The 25,683-nt window shown below is 37.3% G+C and overlaps 1 protein-coding gene across 1 annotated transcript in view; it reads left to right on the top strand.

The window, feature by feature from the left end:
- Positions 1–25,683, top strand: part of EML6 (EMAP like 6) — a 290,302-nt gene that overhangs the window by 166,625 nt on the left and 97,994 nt on the right. Inside the window, exons 7-14 of the mRNA XM_047782077.1 lie at positions 6,113–6,314; positions 8,394–8,531; positions 10,209–10,465; positions 13,370–13,582; positions 17,186–17,353; positions 18,273–18,379; positions 21,667–21,785; positions 24,017–24,203. Coding sequence (XP_047638033.1) covers positions 6,113–6,314; positions 8,394–8,531; positions 10,209–10,465; positions 13,370–13,582; positions 17,186–17,353; positions 18,273–18,379; positions 21,667–21,785; positions 24,017–24,203 — 1,391 coding nt within the window. The remainder of the gene's footprint in view (positions 1–6,112; positions 6,315–8,393; positions 8,532–10,208; positions 10,466–13,369; positions 13,583–17,185; positions 17,354–18,272; positions 18,380–21,666; positions 21,786–24,016; positions 24,204–25,683) is intronic.

The raw sequence follows: 25,683 nt of genomic DNA, 5'->3' as shown, positions 1-25,683 counted from the left end.
AAACTTATATTTAATTTCCTAAGTACCAGACACTGGGTTGAGTGTGTGAATACATGATTGCATTGAATTCTCATAACAATGCTGTGAAGTATGAGCACTAATATTCTCTCCAGTTTACAGGCTGCACAACTGAAAATTTGAAAAATTAACTATTTTCCAGGTCACATAGCTGGGATATAAATTCAGTCCATGAACTTACCATTCAACAAACTAGTGGAAAATAAGCAATGTCCTTTAGGTCTATGTTGATATTTATGATCCTCCTGGGGTAGATCTCACCATACACAGGTTTCAGAACTGTCACAGAGAGAATTGAAAAGATACTCTTTCCCACTTTCTGTTCTGAATATAAAACTCAAGCAAAGGGCTGGTGAGAATTTGATCTTAGCCTGAGGCTTTTCATGTTGAAGTCGGTGGTTGCTCTCTACTGCCATCTGCTGGCTGTATGGACCAAGCACAGGCCAGAGCCCCATATTTCTCATACTGGAGCAGCAGAGAAGGGGCAAGGTGTGCTAAATATGGACTCCTCATAATTCCACAAAATGCCTTCAGTTCAGACCATAAGAAGTCTATGAAACATGTGCTTTTTCAAAGAAAAGAGAATTTCTGTAGCTTAAAATAATTAGGATGGTTTTCCCTGGCTCTCTTATCACTCTTGGTAGATTTCTAACCATATTTCTAACAATATTTTATATTTTTCTGAGCTCCAAAGAAGAAGATAAAGAAGCAAAGACAGCTTAACTACTTCCCAAGGCAGTGGTCACCTCAGCCATCCCAGCTAGGAAACTGTGATTACATTACTGTCTTCTGCATTTGTGTCGGAGAAGTTAAACCATGCCTGGATAGATAGGAGAAGGGGAAGAGTGCCAGAACCCTGTCAGGAATCTGCCATTCCTCAGGGACTCTCCAGAAGAATCCAGCAGTTCTCTTCACCAGTCTTGCATGCCAAACAGCAGTTAGGTTTGAAAATGATGAAAAAAGAGCTATTATTAGGAAACTTGAATGCAGTTCTGTACCCATTGATGTGTCCTCAAGAACTCATTCCTTTTTAAAATGGTTATCTTGGAAGCAAGAGCGGCCAAGCATCTTACCTATTTCTGTAGGTAGACCCCTGGGGTGGACTTGTCTGATGTGACAAAATCCAATTTATCTGTTTGAAGAACCAAGTATTTGTGGAGAGCCTGAGTTGGTCCCCAGAGAAATTGTTCACAGCTCATTAGGTTTATGTTGTAAACAATGAAAATGTAACAACTCTTCCCCTGGTTTTCTCTCCTTCTCCCTCTGCCCTTCCTAAATCAGAAATAATCCTGATCAGTTTAACTTCATTGCCTGTGCCACATGTAAAGCTTCTTCCTTATGGTGATTGGTTCAGTGCAACCCGTTTTTTCAAATGAAATCTGTGATAAAACACAGACTGTGAGTTGTTGAGGGAAAAGCAGGGTGTGATCCTCAGACTCTGCTTCCCTCTCTCATTTCCCTGTACTCTCTTTGCCAGGCCCCCGAGGCATTTCTAGTAATCCAAGAACTCCATGGACAGTCTGAAAACAGCTGGGTGCTGTGTAGCTTGACTGCCTCATAGTCTTGGCTGAGATGGAAGGTTTTTCTTTGTTCTAAGCCTCGTAAAGACAAAGCAAAAAAATTTTTAACCAAACTTGATTTTCTTAGTGTATAGTTGATGTTAATCAACCATAAAATATATGTTGTGCCAATTTCTGCTGTACAGCAAAGTGACTCATTATATGTATATATACATGTATGTGTGTGTGTGTGTGTGTATGCATTCTTCTTTATATTCTTTTCTATCATGGTCTATCCAGAAAAATTAGCTATAGTTCCCTGTGCTATGCAGTAGGACCTTATTTTCTACCCATTCTAATGTTATAGTTTGCATCTATTAACCCTAAACTCCCAGTCTCTCCCCCATCCCCTTTGGCAACCACAAGTCTGTTGTCTATGTATGTGAGTCTTTCTGTTTTGTAGGTAGGTTCATTTGTGCCATATTTTAGACTCCATGTATAAGTGATATCATATAGTATTTGTCTTTCTCTTGCTGACTTACTTCACTGAGTATGAAAATCTCTAGTTGCATCCATGTTGCTGTGGGTGGTATTTTGCTCTTTATTACAGCTGAGTAGTATTCTGTTGTGTATAGGTATCACACCTTTTAATCCATTCATCTGTCAATGGACATTTATGTTGTTTCCATGTCTTGGGTGTTGTGAATAGTGCTGTGGTGAACATAGGTTTGTGTGTATCTTTTTGAATGAAAGTTTTGTCTGGATATATGCCCAGGCATAGGATTACTAGATCAGTCCCATGCCTGGGCATATACTTAGTTTTCTGAGGAACCTCCATACTGTTTTCCATAGTGGTTGTACCAATTTACATTCTCACCAACAGTGTAAGAGGGTTTCCTTTTCTTTACACCTTCTGCAGCATTTGTTATTTGTAGATTTATTAATGATGACCATTCAGACCAGTGTGGAGTGGTGCCTCATTATAGTTTTGATTTGCATTTCTCTGATAATTGGTGATGTTGAGCATTTTCTCACGTGCCTACTGGACATCTTCTTTGGAGAAATGCCTATTTAGATCTGCCCATTTTTTTATTGGGTTGCTTGTTTTTTTGTTGTTGAGCTGTATGAGTTGTTTGTATATTTTGGAGATTAAGCCCTTGTCAGTTGGATCATTTGCAACTATTTTCTCCCATTCCATAGGTTGTTTTTTCATTGTTTGTGTTTGTGTGTGTGTGTGTGTGTGTTTTGTTTGTTTGTTTGTGGTGTGGAAACAAAAGTTTGCGACCTACATCACAGCTCACAACAACGCCAGATCCTTAACCTACCAAGTGGGACCAGGGATCAAATCTGAGTCCTCATGGATACTAGTTGGGTTCCTTACTGTTGAGCCACAAAAGGTACTCCCACCTCTGCCCAAATTGTTTGGAGGTCTTTTGCTATTGATTTGCACAAAATTCTTTATATTTGGGGGAGATGAACCCTTTATAAGATCTATAATTTGCAGATATTTTCTCCCATTGAACTGGTTGCCTTATCATTTTGTTGATGGTTTCCTTTGCTGTGCAGAAGCTTTCTAGTTTGATGTAGTCCCACTTTTTTTTTTTGCTTTTATTGCCTTTGCTTTTGGTGTCAGAGCCAAAAAATCATCACCAAGACTGATATCAAGGAGCCCCCCCCACCTATGTTTTCTTCTGGGAGTTTTACAGTTTCAGGTCTTACATTCAAGTCTTTAATCCATTTTGAGTTTATTTTTATATGTTTCTTTTGCATATGACTGTCTGGTTTTCCCAACACCATTTATGGAAGAGACTGTCCATAATTGTGTCATCTTGTTTATATCATTTTAATTGGTGTTGGCATGTAGGTATTTGCTTACAAATGTCTGGCTCCTCAGAAAGCAAATGCCACAAGGGCATGGGTCTGGCTTGTTCCCTGCTCAAGCTCCAGTCTTCGACATGTAGTAGATGCTCAGTAAAAATGTTTCATGTAAATGAATGAATATATCCCTCCTTTAATGTTCTCATTGAGAATAAGGATGTTGTTGTCTTTTATCTCTTGGTATCTCCAAAGACGCAAGAAATGTTTGTGATTTTAATGTTATATTCATTCAACAATTCTTACTGAGCATCTACTACATGCCAGCCCCTGTGCTAGGAACTGAGGATACAGCAATGTGAGAAAACTCTTCACAGACATAAGTGAGAGGAGACGGACAATAACTATAATAAGTAAATTATTTTATGTTTTCTGCCAATGTTGGAATATATTTAATATCCCTCTTTACTTCCTGCTTCTGAAGAACAAAGTGTTATTACTTTCCTGTAACAAAATTATACAAAAAACCTGCTGGGGAGACAGCAAATTCATTCCTCTCCTAGAGGAAACTGAAATATGTTAATTAGTGAACAGTCACTAAACCTCTGAAAAAGCATAGGAAAGATATATGGACAAGAAAGAGAGAGTAGCAAAAGAATTTTTTCCTCCTCAGCTGAGCTTTCTGCCCTGTCAGCCTGCCATCTTGTCCCCAGTGCTTTCCACACATATCTGTCCTTTTCAACCTCGAGAGCCTGCCGTGATGTTTGCAGTGGAAGATTTTGAGTGATTGACCCTGAACTAGCCGTTGCCAAGGTATCCCTACTTACTCCCCACAGCAGGAACAATCAGTCTGCCTGTGTGCTGTCTCCTTCCATTTCAAGACACATAACAGTGAATTCAAAGCAGGAAAAAAGAGGGTTATCTTATATAATAATCATGTTGTACCTTAAAAAACACGTTTTTGTAAATAAATGCATTATCTCATCGGGTCCTCTCAAGACCACAGTGAGTTAAGATGAGGATTTCCGTCAGGGTATCCATATATCACCAGTTAACCCTTCTGTTGTCCCAGCATTTGTCCTGGATCTTTGCAGTTTTAGGCTCACTGCAAAACTGAGTGGAAGGTACAGAGATTTCTCCTATATGCCCGCCCCCCACCACTGACTATCAACCTTCCCCACCTGAATGGAATGTTGGTTACAATGATGAACCTGCCCTGATACATCATCCCCCAAATCCTATAGCTCACATCAGGGTTTGCTCTTGGTGTTGTATATTCTGTGAGTTTTGACACATGTATAACAACACGTATCCCCCATTCTAGGTCCTGCTGAGTGTCATGGCCCCAAACATCTATATGTTTATTCACTCCTCTGTCCTAGACCTTTTGCTCTAAAGTAATAAAGTGTAATGAGAATTTTAGATTTGAAAATATTTTTGATAGAATTATTTAATAGATCTTTCAACATAGTAAAGCTGCTTTCTTGGTTAATAACTATTTCAAAAGATTATGTAAATTTAATAATTTTTAGAGAATACTTTTACTTTCAGAGGAGTCCTGATTTGGATGATAAATTACATGGTGTCCATTATTATGGTCTGCATTTATGGAGAGAAAAACTGGTCCCCAGAGAAATGGGGCTCCCCCTGGCGTGTCTGGCCAATCAGGCATAGAACAGAACTGAAGCCCAGGTGCTCTGACTTCTGGTACTTTCTACAACAAAGGCAGAGCCAGCTGGGGAGGCAACTCAAATCTCAAAGCTTGTCACCTCCTTAAGTAGTTTAAAGTAGTTATAAAACTGGGATTGCTTTTGTATTTCTAATTCAGACTGAGAGAATTTACTATGTAAGCAAATAAATAACATACCTGGTGAGGAACAGAACAGATAAGTGAAAAGCCCACGAGATCAAAACTCAGACAGGCAACTGAGGATCTGCTTCGAGAGGATGGAATGCAGAGACGGAGGGTTGGATTTAAAAGGAGGACTGTGCTTTTGGAGACATTCCCCCAGTTGTCAAGTCAGTGAAGAATAACGTCTTCAAATGCACGGTGGTATTCTGAGAACAAATTAGAGTCTCATTTGTATTTTTCTGGGACATGGTGCATCTGTTTATCCAGCAGAACGAGTCTGGGTTCTGATCAAATAAACACTCAACTTGCCTAATATGATAATTAACCGTTCCGTAGTATCTCCCATGTATAATTTTATAACAATGTTAGCCTCCTAAAGATTGAAGTGATTATATTCACTTTTCCATAGCAAATCAGAAGGAAATGATTTCAAAGAGGGTTAGGTTTTCATAAAGACCCATTCCTGCGCTTACATTCACTTTAAGATATCGTATTTACTGGAAACTATGTCTAGTCACTTATGATGGAGCATGATAATGTGAGAAAAAAGAATGTGTACGTGTATGTGTGAAAATTGACAGAACACTGTAAACCAGCTATAATGGAAAGAATAAAATCATTATTTTAAAACAAGATAATCTTATTTAATGTAGTCCCTGCTGTAAAAGCACATAGCTAGCCTAAGTCAGACAGGAAAGAACATTCATTCTTTTACAAAATAGGTCACGGGGGTTGGTGTGAGGAAACCACCAACGCAAGGAATGTGACAGGCAGTGACACAGAATGGTGTTTGGGGTTGACTCTCCACCCCAAGCATTGTTCAGATGTGTAGCTTAGATGCTATCCTGGTGACAGGGTGTTTAGTTAGGTATTTTATTTATGAATGGTGTGGGGATATGGCTCTGTTTTACTCATTTATTTTTGTCAGGCCTCTCTATCCGGAGTGTGTGCTGGAAAGCAGACCGCCTTCTAGCAGGGACCCAGGACAGCGAGATCTTTGAAGTGATCGTGCGAGAGCGGGACAAGCCGATGCTGATCCTGCAGGGCCACTGTGAGGGGGAGCTCTGGGCTCTGGCCCTGCACCCCAAGAAGCCACTGGCCGTGACGGGCAGCGACGATCGCTCTGTCAGGTAAAGTCCGGCCAGTGGCCGCTGTCACTTCACTGACGTCCTGGGATAACATTGATTTTGCCCAGATTTGCTGGTTACTTTAAGAGAAGGATAACCTACAGCACAGAACCACACAGTTTCCAAAGGGAATGTTGAGACATCTGGCTCAACAACAGTATGCTTCCGGGCCTTTGGTTATTGCTGTCTTTCTTTGGCTCCATCTTAAGTCAAGAAAGGGTTCTTAGATGAGAAAATACTCCTACTGATGAGATTGGCCTCCAGGTCTCTTCCTGTTGAGGATGTGAGCTGAGGGCCCTCATCTGTGATAAGGTCATGTTTCCCCCTCGTACCTTTAGTCCTGTTGGGGGCTGCACGGTGATTTCACAGCTGACTGAAGACATCACCAATAGAACTGAACTTCTGGTTTTTCAAAGTCGTCTTCCACACATGAGTGAGTGATTCTTTCTCTGTAAAGTCTCAGGTGGAATGAGTGGTATCTTCAAATCAAAGGGAAGTGCTGGTTCCTAAGAAAATATGCCCCAGAATATATATTACTCCTGTTAGTCATTAATTTGGCTAAAATTTTAAAGAGAATTTTACACTGAGTATTGAAATTTAGGAAGGGTATAAGTCATAATTTCTTACAAAGCCTAGCTTAGTAGCTTTATAAGGATAGCGCAGTTGACTGAGGAGTGATGGTTTCTTCACGCTAGTAAAGCAAAGCATACATTGCTTAAATAGTACAAAGCTAAAAATAGCATGAGATCATGAATAATGCACAAGGTATGGAAAGCCATAAACTTTAGTTTGAACAGTGCAGGCTGCCTAAGGGATCAGTAAACTATTCACTGTGCAGCCCTGCATTGTAAGGAGAATGCCCATCCCTTCTGATGGCAAGTACATTTAGAGAAACATTTGGCTTACTCTTGCCTCTCTATTGCAAAACTTAGATTCTCAGTTCCCCTCGCAGATACTGCTGTTTGCATTGTTAAGAGGAGACTGTCTTCAAAGTACTAACAGAGAGAGGTCAGATACCACACTTGCAACTGATGTGGAAACCCTTATTTGTGTCTTCAAATATTTAGTTCTCTCTCTTTGCTGTGCCTGGATGAGGTAGGTGTTCCAGGAACTGCTGAAAATTCTGTGCACATGCACTTGCCCTCCATTTCTCCAGCAGTAGCTGTGCTCATCAGATGGGGTGCAGAGAAGTATCCCCCCGGCCCCTGCCAAGAGGGGCCCTATCAGCAGTGGGGCACCCAGAGAATTTGAGAGGAGTGACAGCAAATGAGTGTGTACAGGCAACTTTGGAACCATCCAAATACTGGGCAGGAGTGTCATTTGTTCTGCATCTTGATACTTTTTCTTATACAACAAACATAAGGTGTATTTCAATCTTTATGTGCTTACTAACACATCAACAGTTACTAACAGTTATTAAAAGGATCTTCATGTAAAAAAAAAACTAAAAGCATCTAGAAGTATTTCTTTTTTTTAATGATGATTTCCACTGATTTTTTCCTTTTTTTATTTTTTTGTTTTTATTTTTTATAATGATTTTTATTTATTTTCCATTATACCTGGTTTACAGTGTCAATTTTCTACTGCACAGCAAGGTGACCCAGTCACACATACATATATGTATTCTTTTTTCTCACATTATCATGCTCACATCACAAGTGACCAGACGTAGCTCCCAGTGCTATACAGCAGGATCCCATTGCTTATCCATTCTAAAGTTGTATTTCTTATCCTATTAGTGTTACTAACAACCGTTGGTCTAAAGAACAATTTTTAATTTCTAAAGAGAAAAACAATTTTGTGTGGAGGTGTGTTTAAAGTTTCCTTATTTTACTATTCTCAAGATCTTTGGAAATATTTTCTCACTTTGTAGTTCTTGCTGGATATTTCACGTGGTGAAAATAGCCCAAAGTTAAACTAAGCACTTTCCCGGATTCCCAGGCATGCAGCGAGGAAGGACACTGGTGTGATGTTCCTGGATCCTTTCTGGAAATTACCACACTAGTAAACTGTCCATCAGCCTCGTGGCTGATGGCTATGAGAAGCTGTTTTGTTTTGTCTTTTCCTTGGAACTGCGCTTAGGCTGTGGAGTCTGGCGGACCACGCCTTGATCGCCCGCTGTAACATGGAGGAGGCCGTTCGCAGCGTTGCTTTCAGCCCCGATGGATCACAGTTGGCGCTGGGCATGAAGGACGGATCTTTCATCGTTCTTCGAGTCAGGCACGTACTGATATGGAAAAGGAGATTCGGGATTTTTTTTGTTAAAATTAATTCTCCTGGTCATAAAGTATGCCAGGACCTTAGGAAAAATGCATTTACTATTTTCATAGGATCACTATTGATTCACATTCCCCTATCTATAACTCCAAAATCCAAACACTCTGAAAATCCAACATTCTTTGGTAACTTATTTAGCAGCACAGCCTGACCCAGTGAACTGATGTGAGCTTGTTCATAGTCTATTAATCTCTTAGAAGGAATAATCATGTATCGTGATTTGCTGCAGAAATATTAATGTGTTCATAAAATATTAAGGTGCTGCACTCGCTCCTCCTGGGCACGTTACATAATATATTGTATGTAAACCTTTCTGAAATCCAATGAGTAATGAACTCATGGGCTTTAGATAAGAGGTTATGGGCTTGTATTAAGCCAAGAAAAGAGGGCAAAAAAAGAAAGCAGCCTCCAACAGCACCAAATTTTTAGAGGTGAGCTCAAATACAAGCAAAAGATTTTTTCCACCTATAATCAACAGTAAAATGGAACATTTCATATTTATTAACATCCTATATTATTTCTACTGTACAAAAATTATGACCCGCCCTTATGATTCCTGTGAACACATTGGTTGTTGTTTTGGCTTGCACATTTTGTTATTACAGAAAGGAAATGCAAGTTGTAAATTAGAACTACATCTCTCACACAGCAAATTCTATATAGCTTTGAAAAATGCTCTGGACATGGTTTATTACACTAAATTCTCATTACCGGCCACATGGAACATGTTACCAAGTGAGTGGGCAACATTTTCTTTCTTTGCTTAGCGATATGTGAAAAGATGGCTCATTACCAAGTTTTCTTTTTGATGGATTTCCCAAACCCCCCCAAAAAAATCCTCCCACATCTATTTTGACATTACTGTAAACTATAATGCTATTAATAAATGCTAACAGATATGAGAAATTATTATGTATAAGCAAATATTTTCCATTATTTATGCATTCAGTTCATTTTGGAGTCGATGAGAGCATCATTACTAGCTCAGGGGACCTGCTAGTTATGATTTTTGTCTGTATAGCAGAAGGAAAAAAAACCTCAGGGAGCTCTCAAATAAAGGCAGAAATTCTTAGCAGAAACTGATCAGAAAGGGTACAAAATATTCCAGTGATTCCATGCATGGATTATTGACCTTTCATAATGAAAGTTAAACAGTTACTTTAAAAAATCAACATGAAGAAAGTAAATTTCCTCTTCTGCTTTTTAGACTTGATCTTATTGCAGCAAGCACCAAACTTAATAGTCACCGGTTTTTTGTTCTTAAAGAACAAAAAAGATGGTTTATTTTCATGTTAACCTTGATATATTTTGCCTTTCTCTGTGATATATTTTTAAAACAATTTTACAAACCCCAATTTTTTTAAATAAAAAGTTTTAGGGAAAAATAGTAAATAGGATTAAACATCAAAGTAAAAATGAGCTTCATTAAATTTTTATTATTTTTTACTTTGTAAGCCCAATATATTATTTAAAATGTTTAATTTTTCCTACATTGGCCATGGAGGCTTTCCCTTCCTTTCAAAACAATTTTTTTCCCTGTGGCACACAAACTTGGAAACATGACTTGGGGTTCCTATTTCTAGCTTTGCTGATTATCGCTTTGCTTTTTTATTCTCATAGAGATATGACAGAAGTGGTTCATATCAAAGATCGAAAAGAAGTCATTCACGAAATGAAATTTTCTCCAGACGGTTCTTATCTGGCAGTGGGATCCAACGACGGCCCAGTAGACGTCTATGCTGTCGCCCAGCGCTATAAGAAAATAGGAGAATGCAACAAGTCTCTCAGTTTTATCACACACATTGACTGGTCCTTGGATAGTAAATACTTGCAAACTAATGATGGCGCTGGAGAACGGCTGTTCTACAAAATGCCCTGTAAGTACAGAGGCACTGGATGTTTGTTCAAAGCCCAACTTTGAACTATATGCAGAACATAAGTGAGGATATCGTTAGGACCTCAGGGCAAGCAATGTTTTCAGAAACAAGACCCTCAAACCATAAACTCTCAAAGAAAAGACTCAGATTGGAACTCATTAAAATCAAAAGTTATTGCACAACAATAGAGACCATGAATAAAATGAAAAGACACATACAGACTGGGCATAAATACTTGCAGTTGTTATAATGGACAGTTGACCTTTGAACAACACAGATTTGAAGGCACTAGTCTTATACGTGGATTTTTTTAAAAACAGTATGTTCCACAGTACTACACAGTAGGAGCTTGTTTAAACCTGTGGATATGGCACCATGGATAAAAAGGGTCGACTCTAAGTTATACATGGATTTTCAACTGTGTGGAGAGTTGGTGGCCCTGGCCCCCCGAGTTGTTCAAGGGTCAACTTGTCTACCTGTAGTATATAAAGAAAACCCAATGATGAGCAAAAGGAAAAAAATACTTAAATACACTGAAGATTTGAGGATCATAATCCTCAGTTACTGTGATTGTTTTAGTCTCGAATCTGTGTCTTTCATAAGGATTTTTTGGTGACATGTGCTAATTGGGATTTTAAAAAACACATTTTATTTGTAACCCCCACTACAACTTTTATAAGAGATTCATCTTATTTATATAATTATCATTCAGGAACACTTAGTTTGTGATACTAAAATAATAAAAGATAAATTTCTGTATTATAATCATTGATTAATGATTATTTTAATGTAAGAGGAAAAATTTAATGTTTAACATAAATCTTGACCTCAGATAATTATATTTTATCTTAAATTTTTCATTGAAAAATAAACCTTTACCATAAAATAAGGTAACATATAATAAAACTTCAACTTTTTAAGAGCCTATACTCCATCAATGCATCAGTACACCATTACTAGGCACATATTTCCTTGTGTCTGCTTTCTTTGCTTGATAGTATTTCATATATTTTTGCTATATATGAAAAAATATGGAACACATTTGTCATTTGCAATAACAAAATAACATCCTGATCAGTGATAATATCATGATTTGCATTCTCATTCCCCTATTACTAAGCATTTGGGATTATTTCTAATTTCTTTGCCAGTACACACAGTTCAGCTCCAAATATCTTTGCAGAGGTGGGATTTTCTCTTCCGAGTTACTTCTTTGGATATATTCTGTAAAGCAAGAACACTGGACCCAAGACTATATTTCCAACTGTAAACTCTGAATCTATGATCTTTATACTGGATTTTTATGTAATGCTGTGTTAGAGTCTAGAATTTCTAAGTGCCCATTTGACAACACACCAATAATATACAAGAACATCTATTTTCATAGATTCTTTATTGAAAAATATTTGTTTATTTTGAGAGAGAAAGTATGAGGTAATACACCCAATTATCTTGATTTTGAATTTTTAAATTGTGTATGACTAAGCATTTTCCCAAGCATTTCTTTTTTTAATTTAATTTTTATAAAAGTATAGTTGATTTACAATGTTGTACCAATTTCTGCTGTATGGCAAAGTGACTCAGTCATATATATATATATATATATATATATTTTTTTTTTTTTTTTTTTTTTTAAATACTCTTTTCCATCATGGTCTATCCCGGGGAATAGATAAAGTTGCCTGTGCTTTACCATAAGACTTTATTGTTTATCCATTCTAAATGTAATAGTTTGCCTAAGCATTTCATTTTTTCATTTGTTTGTTTGCTTTTTAGGGTTGCGCCCACAGCATGTGGAAGTTCCCAGGCTAGGGGTCAAATCAGAGTTGCAGCTGCCAGCCCACCACAGCCACAGCCACAGCAACGTGGGATCGGAGCCATGTCTGTGACCTATACCACAGCCTACAGCAATGCCAGATCCTTAACCAACTGAGCAAGGACAGCGATCAAATACGCATCCTCATGAATCCTAGTCAGTATTATTAACGGCTGAGCCATGAAGGGAGCTTCCAACCTTTCTTCATCTTTGTGCTTCTTCTTTTGTGAGCACTTGGGGGCATCCCTCACCAGCCCTGGTGGAAACTGGGTATTGTGCCCTCCACAAAAGAGGCAATTGTTAGGACTATATTCACTAACTAATTACATTATTTCATCAAAATTTGGTGGATTTTCATTGTCTAGCACTTCAAAATTTAAATAGTAAAATCCATTAATTTTTTTTAATGATTAATTGAGCCTGGATTTTAAAAAATCACTTCTATGATTCCTTCAATTATGAAAAGTAGGAGTTCCAAATTAATTTTTTAAAAACCTGACAAAATGTTGGCAACTAAATATGATAATTTATTAGTTAATAACAGTTGTTTTATCAATAACACAAAGCATAATATCATCTGTATCTGAACAATTAAAATCAGAAATTTTAGCAGTGTGAGATACTAGATTTAGTATGATGATCATTTTCTGTCTTTATTTTTTTTCTTTTAGAGCTGCACCTGAGGCGTATGGAAGTAGCCTGGCCTACACCACAGCCACAGCAATGCAGGATCCGGATCACATCTATGCTTGCTGCAACGTGGGATCCTTAACCCACTGAGCAAGGCCAAGGATGGAACCTGCATCCTCATGGATACCAGTGGGGCTCTTAACCCACTGAGCCACAATGGGAACTCCCAACCATCTTTTTCTTATTCATACCTGAGTTCTGAGTCCGTGCTTTCTTTAAACGTCCTAGGAAAAAATAAATCACCAGTTCAGGAAAGAGATTAGAATTTATCATTTCCTGTTTTATAAACATTTTCAAACAAAGGCTTTAGACCTCTATGAGGAAAAATTAATGAAGTAAATTTAATATTACTTTTATTTAAATGCAGCATTATGTTAAAATGTATTGATTATTTTCAGCTGGGAAGCCTTTAACAAGTAAAGAAGAAATCAAAGGGATTCCCTGGGCCTCCTGGACATGTGTGAAAGGCCCAGAAGTGAGTGGAATTTGGCCAAAATACACTGATGTCACTGACGTCAATTCGGTGGATGCAAACTACAATAGCTCAGTGCTGGTATCTGGAGATGATTTTGGACTGGTTAAATTGTTTAAATTTCCTTGTCTCAAGAAAGGTAAGGCCAAAAGAGAAGTTTCATTAGGTGAAAATTTAATCTAGAATATGGATACAGTATAATTAAGGCTTATTTTCTTGGTGTCTGTTACTATAGACAATTCATTTTTTTCTTTGTATTTGTATTTACTCTTTCTTTTAAATCAGATGTTTGATGTCTCTGACATTCTGAAATTTGTGGTTTTGAAAATTTGTCAGGGAGTTCCTGTCGTGGCACAGTGGTTAATGAATCCGACTAGGAACCATGAGGTTGCGGGTTCGATCCCTAGATTTGCTCAGTGGGTTAAGGATCTGGCGTTGCTGTGAGCTGTGGTGTAGGTTGCAGACGCGGCTTGGATACCCCGTTGCTGTGGCTCTGGTAGGTCGGCAGCTGCAGCTCTGATTAGACCCCGAGCCTGGGAACCTCCATGTGCCGAGGAGCGGCCCTAGAAAAGGCAAAAAGACAAAAATAAAATAAAATAAAATTTGTCAGTATTTGTTAACAGAGATTACTCAACATTTTGTGATTCAGAAGCCTCATGTTTAATGTTTTAAACAAGTTGTATCTTCATATCAATGTAAATATAATAATTTAAATTATATATTACGTTGAAATATTATTATTATTTTTGTCTTTTTAGGGCTGCATCCGCAGCATAAGGAAGTTTCCAACCAGGGGTCAAATCGGAGCTACAGCTGCCTATCAGCTCCACAGCCACAGCAACGTGGGATCTGAATCATGTCTGTAACCTACACCACAGCTCATGGCAACACCGATTCCTTAACCCACTGAGAAGGCCAGGGATCAAAGCTGCATCTTCATGGATACTAGGGTTTGTTACTGCTGAGCCACAGCGGGACCTCCCTACACTAAAATATTATAATTAAAATTATTTTATGCATTGCAGCTAATTGTGCTTATGCATAGGAAGCCAAGCAAATTCTTTCATATATATTTAAAATAAAATCTGAAAGTGATTGTTCTGGTGATAATGCAGTTTGTGGACCCCTTATCATGGTACTAATTTTGCTAACTGGACAGACATAACTGGTAAAAAGTTTGAGAGGAAGTATGATTCAAAACAACCCTCTCTCCTCTCACGTTTTGTTCTGTTTGTTTTATTATTGTTAAAATCATGTTACTTCAATTTTTGTGGCACCTTCAGGCTTTGTAGAGTGTGCCTGAATTAACCATATAATGACCCTGTTCTCTTCCTCCTTCCAAAGTTTAGGCAAAGCCCATTCACAGGCTTTTCTGAGGCTCCCCTCCCGCACCCTGAAAATCTGATCTTGGGAAAGTAATCAGTAGGGATACGCTGTTGCCTGAAAACGCTTTCACTTGAATGATTTTTAGATTAAGCAAGGAAAGGGATTGAAAATGTAATCAGAAAGTCATTTTCCGCTAACTGGCAGTTTTGAAGCAGTGACAATTATGGTACAAGACTGAACATAAAATGCATAGCAAAACCACCATCACTTACACTTGACAAAATGACCATCGGTTTGAAAGGCTTGAGGCACAAAATTACCTCACCATGCCTAACTCAAACTGTTCTCTCTCCCCCTAATGGGACTTTTGAGTCATAGGACATCTCTTGTTAGATTGAGTAATTTACTTGCAGAAGTTAGGCAACCAGAAGGTATCTGGGAATTCAGGATTCAGAAGAAACATCATTAGAGTCAAAAGCAATACCATTGGTCTCAAGTGTTAGGTCTTGGGAGTTCAAGGAGAGTTGATATTTTCTGTGTTATTGCTGAGCCTTATAGAGTGGACTTGGGTCTGGAAAATAGCAATGGAGATGTAGATTTGGGGTTTGCTTATTAGGATGGGAGGTGGGGAGGAACAGTGAGTAGTGCTATTTGTCAAAATGAGACACCTTTATGTGTAAAACAACCCTGAGAATGAAGGCACCCAGGAAACAGTCAAATGAACAGGGAGAGGTTGACAGGCAAAGTAACAATATGGTGAGAGTAATCAAACCTCCCTCTGAAATCTGCAGAAGTATCCATGTCCTCATAGGAAATTGACCTGTTCTGCTTTTCATGACATGTAATGTATAAATCTTGCAATTTGCCTCATAGATATTTAGGCTCTTATGGTCTTTTTGTGCTAAAAGTACTGGTGGGGAAGTTTTATAAAAGAGTGCAGCTGACAAGAATGTGCAGTACTTGTCTCCCTGTATCCCGGGTACCACTGACAAGCATTTCTCCAACTTTTGAACCTGTCAATAGCCAAACATTGAAATCTACTTTCTTAGCACTTTTCAAGTATACTATACATTATCGTTAACTTTAGTATTAATTATAGTATTTTAAACTACTAGATCTGCAGAATTTATCCTATATCTGAAAGTGTGTCTTTGATCCACATATCCCTATTTCTCCCACCCTCAAGACCCTAACAACCACAAATCTACCATGTGTTTCCATGAGTTTGACTTTTTTAGAATTGTGGGTATTTTTAAACAACACCAAAGAAATGGTTAAATCATCTCTGAGCAGGGTGTAAAGGTCAGGGCAGCAGAGGATAGCTCGAGAAGATTTATAGAGATATGAGAAGAATATATATTTGCTTCCTAATTATTGAATTATCATCAGCCATCATTTCCACCTGAGCATAGTTGGTATCTGTTTGACTTTATTAAATTACTAAAACTGATTTAGGAAACTCTTTGAAATGGGCAAAGTTGTTTTTGAGAGTCAAGTCCTCCTTCCCTCCCTTTGGGGCAGCATTCCTCCAGTATTTTTTGGAGCCCCTGATATGATAAAACCTCACCTGGTCAGAACAGGCTCTCAGGAAAAGGACATGTGGCAGTCATTTCCACCTTTGCATAAATTTAAATCATTACCTCCCAGTGGGTATTTAAGTTTTAAACATATGATAATTAAACAAATGGCCTTTTGCCCCATTAAAGAGCTATCACTTAGAGGGATGTCATAGGTAGAAGTATTTCTAAAGTAGACTGTGGTGCTTGTTAGTCCCTGAAATCTCCTATAGTCTTTGGGGTCCTAGGCCTCCCCATGATAAGATGGACCAGGCTTATGTCTATGGGTGCCTTTATGCTGCTGTGTACTAACCATACACTGGAGACTTTGCTGCAGTTATTCAACCTCAAATATAAACTCACATCGTTTTTCTATTGCATTCACTACCTGGGGATGGTGTTGACTGAGTAAAGCAGTCAATTTAAGAAAGAAAAAATTTATTCTCCCAACTCTACATCTACAAACAATAATTGTACTTTTTTCCCCTGCAGAATTATTTGCTGTTTCCCAGTTGTAAAGGATTGCCTGTTGTATCTTGTATTTAAGAATGTGTAAGATATTCATTCTTTAGCATTTATTTTCAGAACTGGTAAAGCAGTAGGTGTTGTGTAGAACAGGTTCAGATGTGTCTTTAGACACAGTGCTTAAATTTTAAGATCCATTTTTAGCTTAATCCATACTTAAATGATTGAGATATCTTTTGGAGCATTTGCTTGTTTGTTATGATATAGAAGACTGAAAATTATATCTTCTAATATATTTAAAGGTTTTACTCCTCAAGATGAATAGGAATGTAATTTTTTAACCAATACACTCTTTTTTTTTTACAAAACTAATCTTCTCAAAAATGTATTTTCAGGAGCCAAATTTAGAAAGTATGTGGGCCATTCTGCACATGTCACGAACGTCCGCTGGTCTCATGACTTTCAGTGGGTATTAAGCACAGGAGGGGCTGACCACTCAGTTTTCCAGTGGAGATTTATTCCAGAAGGTGTCAGCAATGGCCTGCTGGAAACTGCACCCCAGGGTAAAACCAGCAATAATTTTTCAGTGCCTGTTTATTTCTTAATAAAAATGTTAAAGACTGGTCTAACATCTCTTCTGAGGGTAAAGGGTTAAAGCCATTTTGAAAAATTCGTTCCTAGAATAAATTTTAAATTAAAACAAAAAAACAGGAAAAAAATTTTGAGCTACGGCCTAATTGAATGTCAGTTGGATAATTTCCTTTGAAGGATTTTGTGTACACCAAAATGCAAGTTAAAGTCTAAGGTTTATGCGAAGAATTAACCTTTGAAAATAACATGAACACATACATTTCAGCATCCTTGGGATGACAGTAATAGGTGACGGGTCTGCTTGGTTAGGTGTCAAGGTAACCTTTGGAAGAGAAGTTACCTCCAGAATGGGGTTCAAAGAATGGGCCACAATCCAGCTCAATCGATGTATGGTCTTTTAATTTGCTGTTGGCAGGAATGATTGTGCAATGTGTGAGGAAATGTTTTTCTTGGGAAGGGTTCTGCAGCAGTTTTGACCATGGCAATTGCTAGAGTTGGTCGGCATGTTAACTGACTGAAGAGGATCTTTACTGAACTAAGTGCTTGGATTTCCTTTTGTCTGAGCTTTCTCTGTAAAACCAGCCCTCCTTCTTTTCCCTTTTCAAAGCAAGATTTAAAATCCAAAGATCTTTTATCTAGTAGAAGTACAGAAAAGGGAGGCGGGGAAATTATCCTAGTCTATTAATACTCCTGAAAAGGTGGTGAGAGGTGTAGTGACCTTAACCCAAAGATGAAAGAAAGAGGATGTTTTAGAATATACAGCAAATGAAAACTATGGCGTAGTTATTTTTATTGACTTCGATAACAGAGAAGCAAGTATTTTAAATAAAATTTTTAGCCATATAGAATCCAAGAATTTCTGCTTGTTTCTTGTGGGGTATGTTTCTGCAGAAGGTGCCACCGATTCGTACAGTGAAGAATCTGATTCGGATTTATCTGACGTGCCGGAGTTGGACTCTGATATTGAGCAAGAAACTCAAATCAATTATGATCGCCAGGTCAGTAAACAGGGAACCTGATGACAAATGCCTTAGAACCTAGAATCTTGATCTCATTGAATTTGGGCATTGTACTAAAAATGGTTAGTACTTAGGCAGAAGAAAATCAAGACAAGAATTAGGAAAAGTGCCTACCTCTTGTTTTTAAATATAGATTTAAAATAAGGCATTCACCTGATCATATCATTAAAAAACTTTAAGTGGAAAATTGTAGAAACGTTTCAAAACAGAACCCATGACAGTTTGGGTTTTCTGCCTCCCTAGCACCTAGAACTTTAAAAATACTGTTTACAGAAGAATGTGCAAGTAAGCTACAGGATTTTTCATTTTCTTAGGAGATGATTAAGGCATGTGTTTTTTTTATAGAATAGGTAGCCCTCGGATACATGGTAGTTTGCAAATAAGCTGTTGCCCTGGTTTCTCTCTTAGTTTATGGAGACTCTTACCTGTTTAATTAAAGTAAAAGCCCAAATACATTACAATTATCTCTCCAGTTAGAAATCATCTTTAGTAGAAAAGTTGGACAATTAAAACTAAATTGGGCCCTATTTTTTTTGAAAACAGCCATTTCATTTTAGCATCAGACAGTGTATGTTAAAGAGCTCAATCCTTCATTAGAATCTGCACACATATTGCCTTTTTACAGTGATAACCGTAAGGGTTCTGTTTTCTTCCTTGTCATTTAACAGAGGAATATGAAGCAGATTCCACACATGAACATTGAGTGATTAAGATTTCAGGCACAGCAACTGTCAGTGTTACCCATGGAAACTTACCATATAGACCCGTGACAGCTGCCGAGTATCAAGTATCTCTATGAGGCCAGATCCTGTGCTTTACATGCATCAAATCCAACCCTACAGTAACCCCTGAGAAGTTAAGTAATTTGCCCACATCCACATTGCCCATAGTGTTAGGGAAAGAAAGTGAATCTGGGCTTCTCTCCAAAGTGTACACTCTGTGTGCTACTTGGCTTTGCTTCTACATAAGCTCTGAATGTACAACTTTCCAGATAATGACTTTCCCAGCCCATTATCATCAGTCATTGATTCAGTATTTGAAAATTAAATTAGTACTAACAGTCCAACTGATGGTTTGGGTCAACTTCAAGACTAAATCAGTTTGGCTGTGTATTGATACAATATACTATACAATAAACCTACTAAAGATAAAGATATGAAAGGAAAAAATTAATATGGAAATATCATGCAAACACTAAACAATATTGTACCCTGATATCAAGAGGAAATGGAATTTAAGCAAAACTTACATACAATTTGGGAGAAGTATTTTTAGTTGAAATGTTTTTATTTAATAAAATAATGCTAGTAAAAGAATGACAAGGCATTGCTCAATTGAAATTCATGCCTAGGATTTATATATTTTCCCTAACATCTTCCTTTGTAAAGCTTAAACCTTTATTATTTGATTCACATCATCAGTGTTATATTCCTGAGTTATTCCTGAGCAGGGATTTTTTTTTTCTATTCTACAAATGAGAATTTGAGGCTCACAGAGGTTATGAGACTTATTCAAATAAGTAGAAATGCCAGGACTGAAATTCAGTGCTCTAAAGTAGTTTATGAGCTGGTGAAAGCATCATCAATTCAGATAAATAATTGTCATTAGATTTTAAAATCTTTGTTCATTGCATCTGTATTAGACAAAGCAGTAGTGAGACATCTTCTGACTTCCATTTTTAAAATGATTTCTGGTCAAATCCTAAATAGGGACTTTTTTAAAATAAAATTTCATGATTTGTTTTGTTATCTAGTTTGATCAAATGAAAACTTTCCTTTTGAGGATGAGAAATTATTCATTGTATTTCATTTAAATGTGTTAAATTGATATCTCTTGATAGTAGGGCATAAATACATGGTAGACAAAAGATTTATCTACATTTAAATTAAATTATAAGGAATGTTCTCTCAGCAGCACATTTTAGGTCCTAGATTAGACAAGAGCTTTGCCTTGTATCTCAGAGTCTGATCTGAAAGGTCTATGAGGTCATGGAGGAAAGATATTTCCAAAGAATGATCACCTCATTCAAGAGGCCCACAGTTTGTAAATGTCAAAATCATTAAGATATTTCTTGCCTTAGAAGAAATAGTGACAAAGTATTTTACTTATATTTTACTGATAATATTATTTAATAATTTCCTAACATCAGAAAATTAATATTATGTTTTCCAGATATAAATTACTTCAGAAATGTAATAGCAAATTTAAAAAGAATTCTTCTAAATCCCAATGATTTAAAAGATATTTTAAGTTAATTTTGTTCATTAGAGGAAAGGGAAATTCAACCTCATGTCTTAAGTTCTCAATTTTATTTGTCTTTTCCAAGAACCAACTATTAGTTTTGCTAATCTTTTCTAATGTTTTCCTATTCTCTTTTGCATGTATTGCTGCTTGAATCTCTATTATTTCCTTTCTTCTGCTATCTTTGGACTTAGTGCCCAAACTAAATTCAAACTTTTTTTTTCTGGATCTTGGAGGTGTAATATTAAGTTCTTTGTCTGAGATCTTTTTTCTTCACATACACATTTATTAGATATAAAATTTCCCCTTAGAAATATTTTAGCTCTATCCCAAAAGTTTTGGTATGTTGCATTTGCATTTTCATTTGTGTCAAGATTTTTTCAAATTTCCTTTCTGATTTCTTCTTTGATCCATGGGTTATTGAGGAGTGTGCTAATTTCAACTTTTTTGTGACTTATCCAGCTTTCCTCATGTTACCTTTTTCTAGTTTCATACCATAGTGGTTAGAAAAGATATTTGATATAATTTCAGTCTTAAGTTTATTGAGACTTGTGTTGTGGTCTGTTGTGTGATGTGTCCTGGAATATGTTTGTGCACTTGAGAAGAATGTGTGTTCTGCCACTGATTGATGAAATCTTCTGTATTTGTTTGATAGTTTATTTGGTCTGTAGTATTGTTCACATCTGCTGTTTCCTTTTTGATTCCCTGTCTGAATGATCAATCCATTGTTGAGAGTGGGGGTTCCCAACTCTTACTGTATTGATATTTATTTCTTCTTTTAGTTCTGTTAATATATGCTTTGTATATTTAGGTGCTCTGATGTTGGGTGCATAAAGATTTACCACTGTTGTGTCTTCTTGATGAATTGACACCTTTACGTTATATATTGCACTTCTTTGTCTCTTGGGACCATTTTTAGCTTCTTACATTTTCAAAAACAAAGGATTTCCTGAGAATGTCAAGGTATTCATGTTTTTTAAATCTGAAAAAAAAAGAATCTCTAAGTGTTTCTGTTATGCTTTAAGGTTTACAAAGAAGATCTACCTCAGCTAAAGCAACAAAGTAAAGAGAAAAACCATGCAGTGCCCTTCCTCAAACGAGAAAAGGCTCCTGAGGACAGCTTGAAACTCCAGTTCATACATGGGTGGGTAGCCTGTCATGAGCCTTGTCACCCTTCTCAGTGCTGTCCTCATGCAAGCTGGCTATTCTCTCTGGTTTGCCCTTACCTGTGGCTAATATTTTAACTATGATTCTCCGTCTGGTTTTCTCAGTGTTCCGTGGCCATCTCAGCATGTGCATCTAGATTTTTCATATTTCAAGGATGCGATGAGATGTGATGCCTATGTTACTGCTGCCCACTGTTATTTCACTACTTTCTCTCTATCTCTGCTCCCCTTATCCCCACAACCCCTGCTATGTTCAGCTGGCTCCCCCAGGTGAATGTTTCCTTCAAATGTTTTTGTTCACATACACCCCAAATAATTTTGAATTTTGAAAGTTATGTACCACCTTCCATACTTTAAGTTGACACCTAAGATTTTTCAACCTAAGTTTGAATGATTATGAGAAACATAATACATAGCATTTTATAAATACTCACATCATTTCTTAGGATGGTTCCAGTGGAACCTAAATGGCATAGATTTGATTTCCTTCATCCATCCATTTAAAAATATATATGAACTTGTATTTCTGCTCTAATTTTCCTAATGAATTTTTCTCTAATGTAATATTTTATGCTTCTAAGTCTTTTATTGATTACACTGTCATAACTTCAACAAGGAGAAAAAATGTAAGTTTAGTTTTTAAATTTAATTCCCAGGGGCTGTAAGTCTCACTCACTGCTGTCTATGTGGTGTCTACTTGCAGTCAATGAGCACTTGAAATGTGGCTAGTCTGAATTCAGATGTGCTGTGTGTGGAAAACGTATACTAGATTTTGAAGACTTGGCATAAAAAAAAGAATATACTTGCTAAAATGTTTTATATTGATCATATGTGGACGTAATATTTTAGATATATTGGGTTAGATATTCTTAAGACAATTTCATCTCTTCCTTTTTATTTTTTTAATGTGACAATTAGAACATTTCATAAAACTTATGTGACATAATGATTCTGTTGGACAGTGCTGCTCTAAGCATTAACCATTTTTTCTGGATTTAATTATTTAACTATTAGTAGTAAATAAGTGGTCAAATCAACATAAATATAGTGCAAATTCTGATAACAGCTTTAAACTTAAAAATTTTATTGGAAAAATTCTTTAATAGGTGGGAAGTTTTTCTGGAGTTCCCGTCGTGGCGCAGTAGTTAACGAATCCAACTAGGAACCATGAGGTTGTGGGTTCGATCCTTGACCTCGTTCAGTGGGTTAAGGATCTGGCTTTGCTGTGAGCTGTGGTGTAGGTCACAGATGCGGCTCAGATCCCGTGTTGCTATGGCTGTGGTGTAGGCCAGTGGCTATAGCTCTGATTAGACCCCTAGCCTGGGAAACTCCATATGCCACAGGTGCGGCCCTAGAAAAGACAAATAATAATAATAATAATGTGAAAAGTTTTTCAATGAGTTCAGATATATGTGCATATATATTTCTTATTTCTTGAATGTAACACAGTTTAGCATTTAATCTATTCCAATTTTTAATTTTTTAACATCAACACTAAGAAAGCTTATTCACAGCTACTTAGATGAGAACAGAAGCAGTTTTATCATAGCAATTCTCAACACTCAATTCTTCAAACTTTTGAGTTATAGGTCAAAAATAGGTATCATGATTTCGATGTATTGCATGAAAATGTAGTTTAATGATCTATCAGCTGACAGTTCAATTAAATCACCCTTCAATTTTGTTAAAAGCAAAGAATTGGAGGTCATTTGACTTGCAAAAGGACTTCTTCCTCAGTTTTTGGATTTGTTCACTTTCATCATCCATCGCACTTGTATTTGTTTTGGCATCCCTGGGAGGTTTACATCCCAGGGTAGTACACCATAGTAAGATTCCAAGGGCTAAGGGGCATGCTTCTTAACTTGGGAGGAAGGTGATTGTGAAAGGGGAAGTGGGAAAGGAAAACCTGCACCTCAGCACAGGTATGTTCGCAGACTGGTCAGTTTTAAGAGAAAGCACATACAGTAGCTGAGGATCTGGAAACAGGTTCTGCTAAAATTAGCTGTGCTCGTTTGCCCCTCAGAAACTCATCACGTGCCCTCAGTGGTCCTCATCCCCCCACTGAAGATCATTGACCTAGGCAACTACAGAGTTGCCTGGGGTTCTGCTTGTGCATATCCATATTAACACGTTACCTCTACCTTCTGACACCTCTGCTCTGTTCATTCACTGCCTACTCAACTCTGTGTTTCTTGGGCTTGTGTTTCAGTTATAGAGGCTATGATTGTAGGAACAATCTGTTCTACACACAAGCTGGAGAAGTGGTCTATCACATTGCTGCTGTTGCCGTCGTGTACAATAGGCAGCAACACTCCCAAAGGCTATACCTGGGACATGATGATGACATTCTCAGCCTGACCATCCATCCAGTGAAGGACTATGTGGCCACCGGGCAGGTATATATCTCTCCTGTAAGATGGGGGCTTAGTCAAGGAGGGAGAGGATTTAATTTGATTTCATTTACATAGAAGAAATTTTAAAAATTCTTGGTAGAAATAAACATGAGGCAGGAAGCTGAAGATGCAGTGAATGCTGGATCATTTCGCAGTGGTGAGAGAATCAGCTAACACATTCTAGCACTTTTGGGAAGTCTGTGAGGGATTCTCATTCTAACAGGATGAGACCTATGAATAGGAGTAGGTAAAACTAAAGTAATATAAGTACCATGAAGTCTTAATATTTTTTCCTCATCACTGGTTACCCGGAACTTAATATATCGTAGTTTCTCAATAAATGTTTATGGAATGGTGTATAGTTATTTTTGTAAACTTAAAGTCATGTGAATTTTAGCTAATTTATTATTTTATATTTTAGCCTTCAAAAAACTAAATGTTAATCTGAATTTTGGAATGCCTATACTTTGGACTGAGTCTATAATTGAAAAGCTGCTCAAAACAGAGCCCTGTATTCAATCATTTTGTGTGGGAAAGGGAGAGGGATAGAAGTCAACTCAGTAAATAAAGAATTGGTTCAACTCAGATTTGTTATCTCACCGGTAAAGCAATACTATTGTTAACAGTACTTTCAATATTGTACCATTTTCTTCTAACGTATAGATTATATTTTCATTCAGTTTTATCATGGACTTTCAACTCTAGGTAATACTTCACATTATCCTCAGTATCTAAGTGTCAAATTCCAAGAAAAACTACTGGTATGAGTGTCAAAGATTAACATGAGACAACTAACTATTCTGAGACTTGATAGACAGGAGGTAGAAGTCTTTGAACAAGGTTTACAGCCTGATGTTCATGCGACCCCTGGATGAAATTGAGAGCATGAATGGAGTCAGCCCCCAGAAATATGCAGTTGAGGAAGAAGAGTTCATAGCTCTTATATTATTTGTGAAAGGATTACAGTCCTCAAAAAGGGAAGACCAATTAATTGAAAAACTGGTTTGCTGCTCCTCCAACTGCAAACTAGACTATCTATTCTGCATTAAGCTGACATTAAATTTTACAAGTAATTGATCATGGCTTTGCCTTTTCATACTTTCCCACCTCTCCCCCTTTATTTGTCTTTCTTATAAACAGATAATGCTTGCTTCATGGATATTTAATATCCTTCCTTTAAAAGAAAAACCAGAGATTGGTCCTTTTCATAAACCCCTGAGAAGATACCACCCTTAATACTGTAATTAGTGGGAGGCAAGACAGTATGCCAATAGCCACTCCAGGGGTAACTGGACTTCCACAGGCCAGTGTAGGAGTTGGCTGGACTCTGCTCAGTTATGTACATGGCTTTATGTTCCATTTCCCCTTTTAGAGTCATCATACTCAGTAGAGTTTTTTTTTCCCCTACATATAACAAGTGAGGAAAACCACTTTACTGTTATAGCTTTCTCTACGGTTGGGAGTTGGTATGACAGAAGCTTCT

The sequence above is a fragment of the Phacochoerus africanus genome, chromosome 5 (genome assembly GCF_016906955.1).
Source record: "Phacochoerus africanus isolate WHEZ1 chromosome 5, ROS_Pafr_v1, whole genome shotgun sequence".
Lineage (NCBI taxonomy): Eukaryota > Metazoa > Chordata > Mammalia > Artiodactyla > Suidae > Phacochoerus > Phacochoerus africanus.
The sequence above is the reverse complement of the archived record's forward strand: the minus strand, read 5'-3'. Positions and strand labels throughout refer to the sequence as shown.